This window comes from Amphiura filiformis, unplaced genomic scaffold, assembly GCF_039555335.1.
Source record: "Amphiura filiformis unplaced genomic scaffold, Afil_fr2py scaffold_49, whole genome shotgun sequence".
Classification (NCBI taxonomy): domain Eukaryota; kingdom Metazoa; phylum Echinodermata; class Ophiuroidea; order Amphilepidida; family Amphiuridae; genus Amphiura; species Amphiura filiformis.
This window is the reverse complement of record NW_027305513.1, coordinates 132,262-149,131: the sequence shown is the minus strand read 5'-3', so window position 1 is coordinate 149,131 and position 16,870 is coordinate 132,262. Positions and strand designations below refer to the sequence as shown.

The 16,870-nt window shown below is 38.9% G+C and overlaps 2 protein-coding genes across 2 annotated transcripts; both read left to right on the top strand.

Moving 5' to 3' along the window:
- The first annotated feature begins 1,509 nt into the window (after positions 1 to 1,509).
- Positions 1,510 to 6,365, top strand: LOC140144328 (uncharacterized). Its single transcript, XM_072166153.1, has 2 exons — positions 1,510 to 1,607; positions 6,034 to 6,365. The coding sequence occupies exons 1-2, from the start codon at positions 1,583 to 1,585 to the stop codon at positions 6,363 to 6,365; spliced, it is 357 nt and encodes a 118-aa protein (XP_072022254.1). The 5' UTR covers positions 1,510 to 1,582.
- A 19-nt stretch (positions 6,366 to 6,384) lies between these two features.
- LOC140144329 (ubiquitin domain-containing protein UBFD1-like) lies at positions 6,385 to 15,902 on the top strand. The gene is made up of 6 exons (XM_072166154.1): positions 6,385 to 6,515; positions 7,893 to 8,072; positions 10,389 to 10,489; positions 12,056 to 12,161; positions 14,497 to 14,579; positions 15,679 to 15,902. The coding sequence occupies exons 1-6, from the start codon at positions 6,422 to 6,424 to the stop codon at positions 15,787 to 15,789; spliced, it is 675 nt and encodes a 224-aa protein (XP_072022255.1). The 5' UTR covers positions 6,385 to 6,421; the 3' UTR covers positions 15,790 to 15,902.
- The last annotated feature ends 968 nt before the right edge of the window (positions 15,903 to 16,870 follow it).

The following is a 16,870-nucleotide window of genomic DNA, read 5'->3' as shown; positions in this document are numbered from 1 at the left end:
AGTCCTAGAAATATACCCTATTTTTCATTTCAAGGACAATTTTGCTCCAAAACACCCCTAATTTGGACAATCGCGAACAATTTTGTCCTCGAAAATTCCGCAGACATTTCTTGAAAAGTACCCCTAATTGGAACCATCATGCGTACACATTGTCAGTGAAGACTGAACCCACCGGGTATGTAGCCAGAGGTTTCCAGTGATATAAAAATCTCAATTTTTTTTTGAGAAAAGTGGGGGGATGAGGCTGTGGATCACGAAATGCCCTTTTAAGAAAAACAATGAAGAAAGACATTTTTAAAAAAGGGAAAGGGAGAGAAAGAGAGAGAGAAAGCAATCACAAAAAAGTAGAACGGGAGGCAGTGAGTTTGAAATATTTTTCGTCCGCGCCGAAAATTTGACAAGCGGGGGAACTCGGGGGCAACACACAAAACACTCTTATGGATAAATTTACTCCACCCCTGTCGAGTTGTGTTTCACAAAACGTTGTCGCAACTTATAACTAGAATTAGAAACAAACCCTGTTTTATGGGCTCGACCGACTTACATTTTGCGTTTTAGGAGATTTTTTTAAATGTTGCTGAATCATGTAAAATCAGTCGGTTCTTGGCTAAAATGTATTGATTTTGACTCAGAAATATTTAGGCGATTATATAGGCCTAATGATAGTTTGTCTTGAAAGCTAATAGGCCTATATTTAGCTTTCCAGACAAAATAGCTCAAAATATCTCGACCGACCGACCAATCCTATTTTAAGTTTGTTCGCCCGTAAAACAGATTTTTTTGTCGCCATAAAGGGCTCTGGTGGCAACGTTTGGCCAATATTTTGTGGGGCATGAGAGCACGTCAGACATATCGAATTGGATTCTAAATACGAAATATTTTATGGCATACTCAAAAATTGATATTTTTGATATTTAACAGTCCTCGAAGTAAACTCAGGTTCTATAGTGATATGTATACTTAGGGACCGTTCACAAACACTTGTAAGGGGGGGCCTGATGCAAAAAAAATTATCGCGAAAAATTTTCAGGCCCCCCCCCCCCCTTTACAGACCTCAAAAATTTCAGGGCTCCCCCTTTTGACATGAAAATTGGGGGGTCAACCCCATAGAAAAGCATATAAACTAAATTTTTCCAGGAAAATTTGTGGTCATTTTTTCAGGGCCCCCCCTTTAGGAGGGTCAAAATTTTCAGGGCCCCCCTTTTGCATCAGGCCCCCCCCCTTACAAGTGTTTGTGAATAAAGAATTATGATTGTGAAGGGCCTAAACAATAGCTAACAATTTTGATTTTTTTTTACACTTGCGCTGGGATCACTGCATGGATGGGTCTTTAATTATTTGATTAAATAAAAATAGTTAAATACAGGCCCATTTATAGAATCTGACATTGTTATCTATTATTATCTAGACTAATGATTTAATATTTCTAGGCCTATAATAATGTGGGAAAAACCCCGGGGGAAAAACCCGGGGAAAAATTAGGGCTGACTGATTAGGGATGGGCAAAAACGTCACAGTTGGAACACAAAGCAGAAGGAAATTGCGACATCGCGCGTGTCTAAATAAAAATCCCCACAAAAATATGGCGAGTAATGCAGGGAATACAGGTACGTGTTCGTAGCCAAAAACATGACGCAGCAAAGCTGTAAATGGCCCAATTTATAATCTAATGAATCGATTTAAATGCATTTATGAAATACTAGGAGCTTACAGATATTCAAAGAAATCGAATTAAAATCAAGCTCTGCACGAATGCTTTCTTTGCAAGAGACAGCTCGACAGTGTGTGCAGAATTTGGAACCCTTGCCAAAAAACAACATGGATAAATTAGCAATGCCAATGATTAGGCCAAGTTACTTGCATTCTGTTTCTTGAGGTCACAATCTAGCGTGAGAACCTTGACTAAATAGGAAACTGTCACTTTTAATCTCAGAATTCGCACATTTTCTGCAATATTTTTATTTTAATGCGATGCCGCATATTTGTCCCAATTCATGAATTATTAAATTTTTTAACTAGTGCAAATCTGCTGTCATGCATATGGCTGCCTGTGCTAGCCTAGTTAGGGACAGGCATAAAAATTTCAAATTGATTCTATTAACCTGAATTGTTGTTTAGAAGAGAGAACTTCTCAGAAACAATTTGATACCAAAAATCAATCTTCTACTGTATTGCTAAGTGAAGTTATGATGAAATTATGCTTCCGTCAATTGCAAGCCCGGCTACCAGGGACCCGGGCACTGCCACTGTAGACACAATACCCGGGACTGTCACCCTGAAAGTCCCATATCACATCGTTATCGGCGATCGTGATTTTTTTTTTCTGAAGTTTGGCTGGTACCCACTAGCGTCATGCACGTGATGTGACACAGCTATTTAATCGACCGGAAATCGGGGATCATTAAAACGTCAACAAATTTCAAAACACAGAAAGCAGTAAACTTAATGGCGAGCGGTCCGAATTTTGAGCCATACAAGTTTACGTAGTGAACTAGGACTGTACCCGGGACTGTACCCGGGATGTACAATCAGTCGTCCCGGTAGCGGAGCCATGAAAATACTTAAATTTTGGATTTCCTGATTAAAAACATTGAAAATTAATACAGCACTTTGAAACCCGGCTGGCATGGGCGGGGACCGTACCGGGACAGTACCGGGGGTTTCACCCACAATTTGTGCCCGGTACCCGGGGCATAGCGGATTATTACAATTGCCTTTGGTAATCTCCCCCGCTACGTCCCTGCTGTGCCCGGGTCCCTGGTAGCCGGGCTTGCAATTGACGGAAGCATTACTGTCGGAACATTCTAAGGCGATATTTTCTGATATATTGAGACTTCCATAGGAGTGCATGGGGGACTTGATAATTTTTGTGCCCCCCTGTCAATTTTTTTTTTCATTGTAATTTAATTTCATTTTTGTTTAATACTTTGTATATTGTCATTCTCAACACATCTGTGAAATTTCATATGAAAATTCAAATTTTTAGGTGGTAAAAATGTTATTTTTGTGCTAATTTTGGTCAAATATTGCCATTTTTCGGCCATTTTGAGCCCATTTTAGGCCAAAATGATGATTTTTGCCAAGCGATTACAAAAAAGTGCATTCTCCCAGCAATTAAGTAAACTTGAATTGTTATGTGAAAAGGATACAAGTTTTTGTCAAACTATGTTTCCCTTTTGTCAGAAGATGAATTTTGGGTAAAAATTGACTTTTTCCCAAAAATGCCCCTTTTTGACCCCTTTTTTGACCAAAATGATGATTTTTGCCAAAGGCATATCTTACGAAAAAAAATAGTAAAAAGTGAAGCCAATGTTGCATTCTGGTTCCTAAAGCATTAAATCTGTTGTCAATGCAAACTAGACCATCTGAAGAAGATTAACACAAAAATGTGTTTTCAGTGGCACAGATTTAGGGCCTTTCTATTATCAAGTAAATAAATAGCGCCCTCGCTCAGATGTACCTGTTCCTAGCCTAGTGGCATCATCATGATCATCATCGTCATCATCATTAATGATTAATCAGTCACATCATGCATCATTCATTGAATCATTGCATTGGAACTGCATTGCGTCATGTGCGTGTAGTCCGAATTCAGACCCAGAACAAAATATTAATTTCTGACATGATCGTGTTCTGGGTCTGAACTGTTTCCATTCGAAATCTTGATGCCAAATTGGACACAAGAAGCACATGGTCCTACTTCACAGTTTTTTAATCCCCTATTCATGTTGCGTGAATCACTCTATTGTAGACCATCCTTTTGATACTTGAGTATTTGGACAAGCGGAACAGTTTTGACAGGCCCATTTGTCTACCTCTCTGTTTGTAAACAAACGAGGATTGTCCTCCTCGGCGAATACGAAAGGCAGCGTAATAGTACGGCAATACATTGCGTGGTGATTCTCAGATCTGCCCCTGGGCCCTGGCCTCAATTTTTACTTTTGGGGAAATTTTTACCCTAGGCTTAGTACCCTTCCAAGCTTTAACAGCGAATCTGACTAGATTTTTCCAGTGCAACAGTCTCTAGCCTCGCATGCTCGAATGTGAAGCTCATCGGTGAGCAAATTCATGGCTAGACTTCTCGAGATTTAGGGTTTATTTGCACATGATCATCCCATGTTTTTCAAGTTCAACTTTACGTGACACATGCTTTTATTCTTGCTCGAGAAGTCTAGCCTTGGTCGAGAAGTCTATCCAAGAATTTGTTCACCGCTCTTCACATTCTAGGCTAGAGACCATTGGTATTGCATTCAAAATCTAGTCGGATTCGCTGAAGCATGACACAATGTAAACCAATGGAAGTTCAGAAGTAAACACAGCCGATTACTACAGGCGATTGCATCAAAAATGTTGCTAAAATTACACTTCAGCTAAATTTTAGACTGTCCAAAATAGGCAAATCTTGGTACAATTACCGAATAGGGTGCAACTTGCTAGACTTGAGTCCAGTCCTCGTTTACGGAGTTTAGGGTTAGGGTTGGGGTAGGACAGTTGCACCCCATTCAGCAATCGCTCCCAAATCTTGCTCAAAAGATACATTTGACTCATCTAAATAACTTTCATCCAAATTTCAACATTAACAGATAAATAACCTCCGGTGCAAAAAGTTGCCCCGCTGACCGACCAAAAATTGATAGCAAAGCACTCTAGCATCGAATGCGTAACTATCGTGTGTAAATTGGAAGCTAGAGTTCTCGAGTAAGTCTAGCCACAAATTTGCTAGATTTCTCGAACTTGTCAAACTTGAATACAATAAACTATTAACCCTAACCCAACCAGGTTTCACTAAAGCTCACTATTAAAACCACTGCGTGCATGCATTCCATGTGACTTGATGATGCAATCAGCCTAAGTCAAAAATACTCAGGGAATCGATGGCCGGGCAGCGTCACCCCCGGGCATTAACTACATGGCTACAGGTTGGTGATCTTCTGCGCGGCATGCAAGGGGTCCCAGGTTTGAATCCCGGGGGTACCAAGTGACTTCTTTCTTCACCTCTCCTTTTTCATTTCTTCTTTCCCTTCCGATAGCAAAAAAACCATGGGTAGGGTTGGGGTTAATATACATGTTTTTCCTAGATTTAGGCCTCCTCCTTAAAGGCCATTCAACATATTCAACTCACACCTTCCAAGATTCTGTCGAGCTTGTTTCTTCAAGCGTACTAATATACAATTGACGTGATTGCTCTTGCATAAAATTCCTCCACATAGGCTGTTTAGCTTAATTGGGAAAGTGACCACTTGTAATAATGTGAGGCCCACACAGGTTTCGATTTAGAAAATAAAATTTACATCCACAAACTTGTCTGATTTTTGTCCTCAAAATGGGCTGAATAACACAGCATTTTGCTTGCACAGGCAAAATTCTACATGCACAGAGCCAAAGTTACATCATGTAAAACCCCTCTAAATCGAGCACTGGGCCCACATACAATGTTCAACGCAACGTGAACGATGCTATAACTTGGAGGGCAAACAAACCAACACCGCCAAATTTGATTGATGTGTGTTAACATAGTTCGTTTTATGCAAATCCAAGAAAAATGAAGATGTTAAACTCACATTTTAGTGACGTTTCACCACTACACTAGTGGTTTCTTCAGACTGGCAACCCATCACATCTGACTGCTTCCTTTTATAGGCAACAGGAACATCTATAGAGGGCGTGATGAGTTGGTCAAAGATGTTGTTGAGTGAGTAGGCCCCCTCGTCCTTATTTAGAGTGTCTTTTCCTTTTCGGCGTTCAAAGATTTGATTGATGTGTGTACAACGTGAGAAGCTATGGGAAATTGAAAACTTGTCTGATCATGCATGTGTTTATGGTTCGGTTAGCGGGTTACTTAGCAACTCTTGTGCCGCTTTGGTTTTTTTAATACACTCTATACGTGTCTGAAGTACACTACATACCTGTGAGCAACATACTTTACTGGTACTGTCAAAGATAAAATTACAGTTTTCACTGAATATAAATTGAAGATCAGGATATTTTACTTGCATTAACTATAGTTGCTTCGTTCACATTGACCAATTACAGATGACTCATCAGCAGACTCGAGTCGTGAAACCGATCAACCATCTGCGAAATCGTGCAAAATGGACGAATCAACAAACAGTAACGATGAGCAGGCGATGTCAACTACAACATCATCATCAACATCATCAGAACAGAAGAGTGAAGGAGAGAAATCAAATGTGCAAGAAACAAATAAACAATCAGAACCAGTTGCTATGGTGACTCAAGAGGGTGATGCGAGTACAAGTGAAAGTGCTGATACAACTGAAACTGTAGCTTCCGCTCCAGATGGGTCTCCCGGAGCTGCTGCTGCTAGCAGCCAATCAGAGGGGCGTCAGAAACCCCCTCGGTAGAACCTGCCACAACCGATTCACAAAACTCACCCTCTGTGCCTAAAGAAACAGTGAACATGAAAGTGATGTATAATAAAAAAAGACATGATGTGGAATTTGACCTAGATGGGACGGTTTCGGGATTGAAAGCACATATTGAAACAATAACAGGTTGGTGCAGTTTCCCCCTCCCATCCCCCCACCCGGCATCCTCTCTTATGGAGCACCCCCCTCCCTGAAAGTCACCTTGCCTCCTTTCTCCCCCTTTGGCAAAACAAAATCTTGGCTACTCCACTGATGTGTGTAGTTAAGGCGATTATTGTAACATGATCTGGTCCAATCAGACCAAAGACAGCAATAATGAAATTGAGATGTATGCATAGGCAAAAATAAGGAGCAAAAAAAAAAAAATTTTAAGGCAATAAACAACTTAAAGGAGGATTTCGTGATCCTAGCATCCTCTTTTTATGACATTTTTCAGTAAAAATCCACGAAAAAAGCTTGTTCTCAAAATTTGAGTTGATTCCGATTTTGCGTAAACTTGCGAGTTATGCATGATTGTGTATTACACTGCTCCATAGGCCACTACCAGAACGAAATTCAAATTTGATGATATTTTTGCTAAACGAATTAATCTGCAAGAAATTTTTGGTACATAAACATTATGTAGCCAGAGGTTTCCAGTGGTATAAATATCTCAATTTTTTTTTTAAAGTAGGGAATGAGGTTGTGGATCAAGAAATGCCCTTTTAAGAAAATGAACATTAAAACAAGTTCATTACTTTGCAACAAAGTATGCCAAGGGACTTTAGTTCTTCAACATCAGTCAAATTAAGTACTGAGCAAGTTAAGATCCGTTCATACTACGCCGCAATTGCTTTGTGGCGCGGTACGTTGCCTAGTTGCTTAGTCAAAATGACCAAATGGACTGTTGATAATAGTCACGACCACATTTTCAAGATAAAGAAAGTAATAGATAATTAATAATTAATAGATAATTAATAATTAAAAGTCACCTCGTCCTTTATTTTCAAACTTGAAACAGGAAACTAAGAATTAATTGTGAAGGGCCTAAATAAGTGATGGTAATAACTCAATTTTCAATATTTCTAATTTTGGTCTGCGTGGATCAGATTAGGTTGCTACAATGATTCCCTTCTTCTTGGTCCATGAATGTTATAAAACTGGCAAAACTTGAGCACTTCAGGACTAACAAAATGTGTGTGAATCAAACTTGATTCTCACAAACTCATCTAGCGAGAATCAGGTAACTTATTGCATGTGGAATAGGCATGATTATTTTTAGAGAATCAAATTTGATTCTTGTATACTAAGTTTAGGTCTGGGTGGTACGATTTGTTTCTCTGTGATATAGTTCTACCCTCTGAAGTAAATATGCAGTACCGGTTTCTGTTTTACAAGCACATCATTTTTGGGACATTCAGCCACTCAGCCCCCCACTAATGCTTCAGTAGGTTTCTCTGCATGCCCCTGTTAACAATAAGTTGAATTCTTTCAATTTTTAGCTTTTTTCATCCCTTTTCTCAGGAGTACCACAAGCTATGCAGAAATTAATGTTCAAAGGTCTAATGAAAGATGATAAGACGCTGAGGGAGCTCAAAGTAACGAACAGCGCCAAGTTAATGCTGGTTGGGTCAACAATCACAGATGTATTAGAGGTGACTAAACCAGTGCCAAAAGGAGCAGCAGCAGAAAAGGAAGCACAAGGTGAGTAGACTACATTATATTCTGAGACAGAATTATAAAGACTAGTTTGCGTTTTATGTTACATGTCAATCAAGCTCAGAAACGATTTGTTTACGAGTTAACCTGATGATTGAAAACTGAACGCAAAAGTAAAACAGTGTGCCCCAAGGGCTTAGGCAGCCAGCCGTGTAAGGAGTGTTTTACACACCTAAATACACACCCAGTTTTTGCCCACATGGCCTATACAAATCTTAAATTTACACACCCAGGTTTTTGAATTTACACACCCAAACCTTCAAATCCTGCCTAAGACCCTGGGGCACACTATGGGTAATTTTGCACTTTCAAAAACAAAAACCATCTCAAAAGTTAGGTGTTAGTAATGGAAAACTTTCTTTCCTGAAAACAACACCATGTCAATTTTTCTGATGAAGGTGCCAGATGAATCGTGGGTGTTTGATAGACAGTGATGTCAGACATGAACTACGGTAATTTTAATTTGCACGGTCATCTCAAAACGAGGTTCTACCCGCAAAGTGTGTGCGTACGCCTGTCAAACACATGCTTAAATTACCACAAAACGCTTTGCAAAAGCTTTCTGGCATGTTGCTAGAAAACACTGCACTGTTACAAGCAACAAAAATGCAAATTTTACACATGCATTTGCAGGGGGAACCTCATTTTGGTAGCAAGATGGCGGATCTATGCAAGGGGTGAATACCATATATTTGGGTGGTTTACCCAAATTTAGAATTTAAATCACTCAATTGGGTGGGAAAAGCACTTGACTTAAAAAGATAATAAGACGCTGAGGGAGCTCAAAGTAATGAACAGCGCCAAGTTAATGCTGGTTGGGTCAACAATCACAGATGTATTAGAGGTGACTAAACCAGTGCCAAAAGGAGCAGCAGCAGAAAAGGAAGCACAAGGTGAGCATTGGGGCTATTCCATATGAAATTGGCCATATCCCTGCAGAAGATTTAAGAAACATCTTCGACAGAGGGAATCTGTTCTTCATATGGAACTGGCAAGGGTGAATTATTTTGAAACCCATACTCCCAGCTGTATGTAGCTCTACCTATATCTTACAGTACACAACTGGAGTGAGTATTTTGAAATGGATACTCCCTCTGTGAAAAACTTGAGCTAAATCATTCACAGAGGGAGTGTGTATTTCAAATGGATAGCCCATTATGGTCAGTTATACAAATACAGTGTTTCCAAAACTTTGCATTGCCAAGGTGTGGCAAATTGGTTCACCACACCACAGTGAATGATTTTCAAGTAGCCCAATTTTTAATAATTCAAAAAACCGCCCAATAACGCATATATTTGGGTGATTTTACTCAGATTTAGGGAAATTGGGGGAAAAGCACTTAATTGGGGGAAAAGCACTTAACTTAAAAACTTCTGGTGCTTAATGGGAAGTTACTATAATTAAAGACAGAGATAAAATAATTTATCGCGTCTGATGTCACAGTCAATGACAATCCTTGATTGGTTTACACAGGTTAGCGCTTAAAAGGAAGACCGATCTATCTGGTGCTGATCGGAGAAAAGGAATAGCAACAAATGGCGAAAAATTACGTACTTTTACAAGGCAAAAAGCAGCTTTTCTAGGCATTGTTGACATGGTGCCTTCGCCAAAGAAAGTTTCCTACTATAAAGACCTAACTTTTGAGATGGTTTGCATGATTGAAGGTGCAAAATTAACAATAAGGCGCCCGGTTATAAATCCGCGTTCAGCAAGTCATCATCACGACACTTGTAAACAAGCCGTGCCTGAGTTTGATTGACAGGATGACGTCAGACGCGATAAATTCTTTTTATCTCTGTCTTTAATTATATCCGATCAATATATTTGGCTAATTGAAAGGAAAATCAAGTCAAATTACTGCCACGGCCTGACACTCGCAAAAGTAGCCAAAAATGGAAACATTTAGGGGGACATGTCCCCCACTTATTTATTTATTTATTTATTTATTTCTTATTTAACCTGGGGTCAACAATCAATGCACTGGCACTGTTCTCCCTTGGTTCCACCACCTATGATGGTTAAAACTATCAAACCGATGTGGTTGATGGTAAAAATATCAAATGATAATCAACCAATGAACTGTCTTGAATTTTATGTATAAGTGATACAAACAAATTATATCACTTAGTACATAAATTCCAGGCAGCTCATCAACCTGGTTTTTTTTTCCGCTAACACCTTTACAGTGTTTACTTTTCATGATAGTGCAAGAAATGCATGCATATTGCATATATTTTCACCTTTTTTTTTGTTAGTCAGAATTTAAAGTATATAATTTAGTTTTATATCTTTTTTTTTAGCTGCAGCAGCAAAGGAGCCACTTTGTAAACAGAAACAACATAAGAAAGTGTTAGATAAAGGCAAGCCTGAAGATGCAATGCCTGGTATCAAGAAGAGACAGGTAACTAGATATAGGCTAATCAATTTGAAATCCATACACCCCCTGGAAGACACAACTTTAGTCTTCCACACAGGGAGTGTGAATTCCAAATGGGGTTACCTGAATGGGTGAATCCATTTGAAATCTACACCCCCTGTGTGGGAGATTAAGGTTGTGTCTAGTTCCATAGGGGGTGTGTAGATTTCAACTGGAATACCCATTGCAGCGATACAAATGAACCATCACTATCTAGGGGGTATGGATTTCAACTGGAATAGTCCAGTAAAACATCCAATGATGTTACTGATTACTGCACTTGACCAAAAGCAATATGGCTCCGTAGTGTTGAAGTGCAAAGGTTATATAATTGACCACTTTCACACTGAAATGTTGACACCAACATTGAAACTATGGCATCAATCACCACTGCACATGCTTGACACAGTACACACTACACAGAGGCAGATCAACATTTCATGATCTACTCTACAGCAGAAAGCTATGTCATCAAAGGCCATGTTTGACATAGTGCACTTGATGTAGTGTCATGATCAAAAATACAGTCACTGATTATGTGGTACAATACAAAATGGTCTATTGCCCCCCCAAGAAAAAAAACTTAAACATTGGGTAAACAAGGTTCGCTTTCACAAGTAATGAAGGAGAGAAGAAAAAAAGAGATCCTTCCCGGGAATCAAACCCAGGGCCTCAGGTCCAGGAGATCTATGCCTCAAACACCTAGCCACAGGAGCTTTATGATAAGGCCAAAAAAAAAATTGTTGTGTTGCCCTCAACCGTCCGGTCCTAAATCCTGAAAAATCAGGGTCGCAAGTTTTTTTGTTTTTTGTTTTTTTGGAATGATGATTTTTACATATTTGTTCAAAAAATCTATGTTTTTCACTTAAAATTAATGTTATATTGAAAGACTAGTCTTTAATTGATGTCTAACAGGTATCCAGAAGTCAAAATTGACAAATGTCCCCTAATTGAAGAAGCATTATTTAATATTTGAGGGGATTTTTTTAAATCTGAAGGTTAAAAAAAAAAAAAGAAAGAAAAAAGAAATCTAACCGCCCGACCCAACTTTCCCATTTTTCCACTTGAGGGCAACACAACAATTTTTTTTTTTTGGCCTAAGGCAGGTTGAAATTTGAACTTATATAAGTGGTCACTTAATCTTACCTCCTTACTGCAAATTGCCCATAGTAGCTAGGGCCTAAATGCGAGAAATATTTGCCATCCTCCCTGTTGAGGAAAAAAACATGGAAAACAGTAGCATGATCGACAGGAATTAAATAATAATTAATAATTGGCTTTTGGTGCGTTTACAACAGAGATGCCAGACTTCAGGAAATTTCCTGATTTCAGGAAATTTTGCTCAGATGTGCAAAAGTATACACAAAAGGAAATTTTCAGGAAATTTTCAACCATTTCAGGAAAATTTGTCATCAACCACTGGCATCTCTGTTACAAGAGGTGATACAATTTAAAGTGACCTATAGATATGAAAATTTATCAGACCACTGCATTCAAAATCATACTAAAAATAAAATGATGTGAATAATTACTGATTTCTGTTCATTTCAGGATCCACTTCCAACAGTCCCTATATCTGGTATGTACAACAAGAATGGCGGCAAAGTAAGACTCACATTTAAACTAGAGGTAGACCAGTTATGGATCGGCACAAAAGGTAGGCATACTATTTAAAGCAGTAAGGTGTGATTTGCTCACAGCGATAACCTCAATTTTTTCTTGAATTTCTGCTTTGGTGCGAGAGGTTGCGGGTTCGAACCCTGGTGGTGGTTTAGTATGCTCTTGTGGAAAAACTGAGTTAGCTTGAAATTCCCCTGGGCAAGGAACACACTGCTAATTTGTCTCGTTGTAACCCGCATGAAATTTGGGGAGCTGATCCTGGCTGCGAAGGTCAATTGTGGAATGTCTAGGGTGTGCGCTTCTAAGCAACATTGTCCCTGAAATGTTGTTAAATGATTTATGGAATGATGTGGGCTGTAGTGGTCAGCAACAACCTGTAAAGTGTGCTGAGGCTTGTGGATCAAAGTCTAGGCATTGTGACTGTGCGTTGCGCATTATAAATCATTTTGCTTTTTTTTTTTACTTTTTGCATGATAAATAAATACCTTGTGAAAGACTAGGCCTGAAGTGAAGTACTTTAATTACAGTAAGATGTGGCAGTTTTTAATAAACTGTCGTAATATTTGGAACTCGGTCAAACTGATGGCTGAAGTGTTCTGTGGCTTGTGTGAATCATAGATATATAAACTATGCATACTCAGTGTTGCCAAAACTTTTCAGCGGCGTATTGACTCGCCAGGCCGCGGTAAAGGATTCTCAAGTAGCCCAATTTTTTAAGCTTCCAAAAAAGCGCCCAATACCGGATATTTTGATAATTTAGAACACAAATCACCCAATTGGGCGGAAAAGCACCGGAAAAACTTCCGGTACTTACTAGGAAGTTACTGACCGATCAATAAATGGTCACAAAACCCATTGTAATTGCAATTTGGAGCTTATGAGACTCAAAACCTAAATTGAAAGGAAAATACATCAAATTACTGCCGGGCCCTGACACTGTCAAAAGTAGCCCAATTTTAGGCAAGTAGCGGCATGCTTTTTGAGTAACGGCAAGTGATCGCCAAGTAGCCCAATTGTGCGCATAAGGCGCGGCATTGGCATCACTGTGCATACTCTGAGTATTTGTATAGAAATAGAAATACTCTGCGTCTTTTGTTATACATCTTATTCATAAGTCCATACGTGAAGCTATATAGGATGTTCAGCTGATCAACCTCGCTAATCGGCCCTCGAATTAAGGATCTGAAGGGGCACGGCAACTTTTTTAGGGCAAGTTGATAATTGCCTTGGATTTTCACTGAAAAGACAAGGCAGCACAACAGTTTGTAATATTTCAAGAGGGCACCATGGCAACTGTTGAAAATTTGAGAAGGGCAACAAGGCAATTTCTCAAAAGTGAAGAAAACACAAACAAAAATAGATAGATGATTTTATAATGAAAGGTCAGGGCTGGGGCACCGACGGCAACTTCATTAGAGGGCACGGCAAGTGACTGCCTTGGGTAAAGGACATATTTTGAGGGCATTACAGCAGTTGGGATGGGCACCCACGTCAAAATGCCATGGGTGCCATGGGTTAATTTGAGGGCTGTAATGATCGACAAACTGATTGATGATATAGGCACTGGATTATGATATTACAATTTTCTTTGTTTTCCTCATTTGTTAGGCCCAAATTAAACAGGTGTTATCCAATCAGCAGCCTCATCCCCCATTTTTCTCATCAAAACTGAAAATTTGCTATCAGAAAAAAGCTCATATTTTTCACATTAACCCAGTAAAATTGAATGCCTGAGATATGTTTAGTTTAGATAGGGCACGGTGGCGTAGCGGTACAGGCTCTACCTCGCAATCGGAGGGTTGCGAGTTTGAGCCTGGCGGTGCCATCGTGTTGTGCACTTGGGCAAGGCACTTTACCTCACTTGCCTCTCTCCACCCAGGGGTTAACTGGGGAGCTGTTAGGAATATTGTCCATTGAGCGCCGCCCAAAGGTATGAGCATGCCTTGGGCATTGTATGGCAGCTGACATATTCTAATGACAGCGGAATAAATGTAAAGCGCTTTGATACATGTGAAAGGCGTTGTATAAATGTCAACATTTATTTTTTTATTTATTTTATGGTGTGAACAAAAACGTAGTGAATTGTAGTCAGTTGGTGACCACACCGGAAATATATGTACTATCCTATAGGCATTGTTACACCAGTTTTTGCTCCTCATATCAAACCTGCTGGAGCAATACAACATTGTATTGTAAATGGTAGGCCTCAATGCAAGAATGAGATAGAAAATAGAACATGAAAAAATTGGACCATGCCCGTTAAAAGAGGACATATCTGATAGTGAAAACTAACATTTCGTGAAAATGTGCACTCAAGAAATGAGCTTTTAGTGGCTAATGATTGTTTTTCTTTCCTTTTTTCCAACATGTAGAACGAACAGAGAAAGTGCCCATGACATCTATCAAAAATGTAGTAAGCGAGCCTATAGAAGGACATGAGGAATATCATTTACTCGTAAGCATAACATATTTTACAGGGTTCGGGGCCACTCAGGAAAATAAAAATCAAATTTCCAGACCGGAAAAACTTACAGAATTTGAAGTGGCCCAAGAGGGCAAGTATTTTGCCATACATTACCCCTTTTCCACGCTATTTGGTAACTCTGATGGTCACCAACTTTTGGACGGGCCAAAACAGTTGAAAACACAGGTGCGTTTGTGTATAAAAAGGGTCAAGGCTGAGCAAAGCATACTTCCTTCAGATTGAGAATTTTAATGGGCTTGGTATAAGTATGAAACCTATCAAGCATTTCACCATTGCAGTCTCATAATTGTTTGATGAGCGATTTGGTGTCTTGATATCATTGGATTTTATTAACCCATTTTTATGATGGAGATATAAAGATAAGCTATATGGGAAATTAGATATAAGGTTTTTTAAAGTCTCCACATGCATAAATTACAGCCAGTGAAAAAATTTCACTGACCATCTGGGTCAGATTTGAACCTGGGATTTTCAGATCACCAGACCGATGCACTACTAACTGAGTTAATGAGTCAGATAGAGAAGAGCCAGTGGTGATCCGAAAGTCTCGGGTTCAAATCCTGGATGGTCAATGAATGTTTTTCATTAGCTGTCATTTATGTATGTGGAGACTTGTGTTTAAAAAAACCTTTCTCATATTCTCCCATTTTTATGACAAACAGCTTGTCATGGTAGATTTATAATTGTCTGACAGTAAACTTGTTGAATCTGTCTTAAAAGCCTATTTGATATCATTTGATTTTATTAACCCATTTGTATGATATTATTTCCCTGCAGGCTATCCAACTAGGCCCAACAGAGGCATCACGGTACTGGTTATATGGAAAATTAAATAAGAGAAAGGTTTTTTAACACAAGTCTCCACATACATAAATGACAGCCACTGAAAAAAATTCTCTGACCATCCAGGTCTGATTTGAACCTGGAACCTTCGAATCACCGGACCACTGCTCTTCTCCATCTGAATCATTAACTCAGTTGGTAGAGCATTGGTCCGGTGATCTGAAACACAGTGTCTTGATATCATTTGATTTTATTAACCAATTTGCATGATGTTATCTGCCAACAGGCTATCCAACTAGGCCCAACAGAGGCATCACGGTACTGGTTATACTGGGTACCGGCTCAGTACACGACAGCAATCAAAGATGCTATCCTAGGCAAATGGCAATACTTCTGACGCAAGCTAATTCATCGCCATGGTAACAACCAGCTCAATTCAGATAACTGTTTTCATAATGTTTTCATGCATAAAAACGCTGTACAAAAATAAAACTGTTTCTTTATTTTAAAGAGATGCTTTAATGTGTACAAATATTTTGCAGTCGGTGAGATGACTGTAAGGGTCTTCTATGTAGGGTGTCCATATTTATTAAGGGGTTCTTGACAGATTTCTGAAAAACTGATTTAATATAAGCAATGTCACTGTTGCATAAGGCACCAGAAATAAATTTGTTCGATCTTTGGATTGACCGTCGATGCTGCTTCGATGCTTGTTATTAATGAACTAACAACTAATTAATCGGAATTAATTCTAAATATACAAGCAAAGATTTATATGTTATCACAATTAATAATGGTCAATGAATTAATTTCATAAATAATAAGGATCGACCAAGCCTCGATGGTCGATCGAAAGATCAAACTAATTTGTTTCTATTTTTTTTTTGTATTTCATGCCCGAAATCGGGCTTTTATTTAAATCATTTATGCGTTGCAAATAAAAACAGTACAATAATAATACAAGCACAAAAAAAAATATACAATAAGAATATACAATACAGACAAGTTTCAGAGGAGAAATACAGTGGAAACTCGTTAATACAAGCTCTGATAATACAAAAAACCTGATAAGACAAGCTTGATTTTCAGGTCCCTGGCACTGAATCCCTATATAATATGTGATGGATAAGACAAAATCCTGATAAGACAAACAAAATTTTGTGGCCCCACAAATTTTGTATTAAAGAGTTTCCACTGTATAGTACAATACAATATAATACAATATTCACCACTGGGCCGAGACGAGCATATAAATGGGGTCATGAAATTAATATGAATCCCAGTACACTTTTATTGATTTAAGGTGGCACCACACCCCCTGACAAACCCGTGACCATCCCTGCATTCCTCTCAACAAATTTGGAGAAAAACGCACAAATCGGCACAAAATCGGCCAGGGGTGCAGCACCACCTTAACAGTATACTTAAAATACTTTGTTTCTATTGCCTAAGTTGGCAATTTGCAGATATCGCAAATT

Bases quoted from the DNA above. Each gene is read 5' to 3' on its own strand.
- LOC140144328 (XM_072166153.1), top strand. From the start codon at position 1,583: ATGGCGAGTAATGCAGGGAATACAG. The intron at 1,608-6,033 runs GTACGTGTTCGT...GACCAATTACAG, and splicing joins GAGTAATGCAGGGAATACAG to ATGACTCATCAGCAGACTCG.
- LOC140144329 (XM_072166154.1), top strand. From the start codon at position 6,422: ATGAAAGTGATGTATAATAAAAAAAGACATGATGTGGAATTTGACCTA. The intron at 6,516-7,892 runs GTTGGTGCAGTT...CCCTTTTCTCAG, and splicing joins ACATATTGAAACAATAACAG to GAGTACCACAAGCTATGCAG. The intron at 10,490-12,055 runs GTAACTAGATAT...TGTTCATTTCAG, and splicing joins CTGGTATCAAGAAGAGACAG to GATCCACTTCCAACAGTCCC.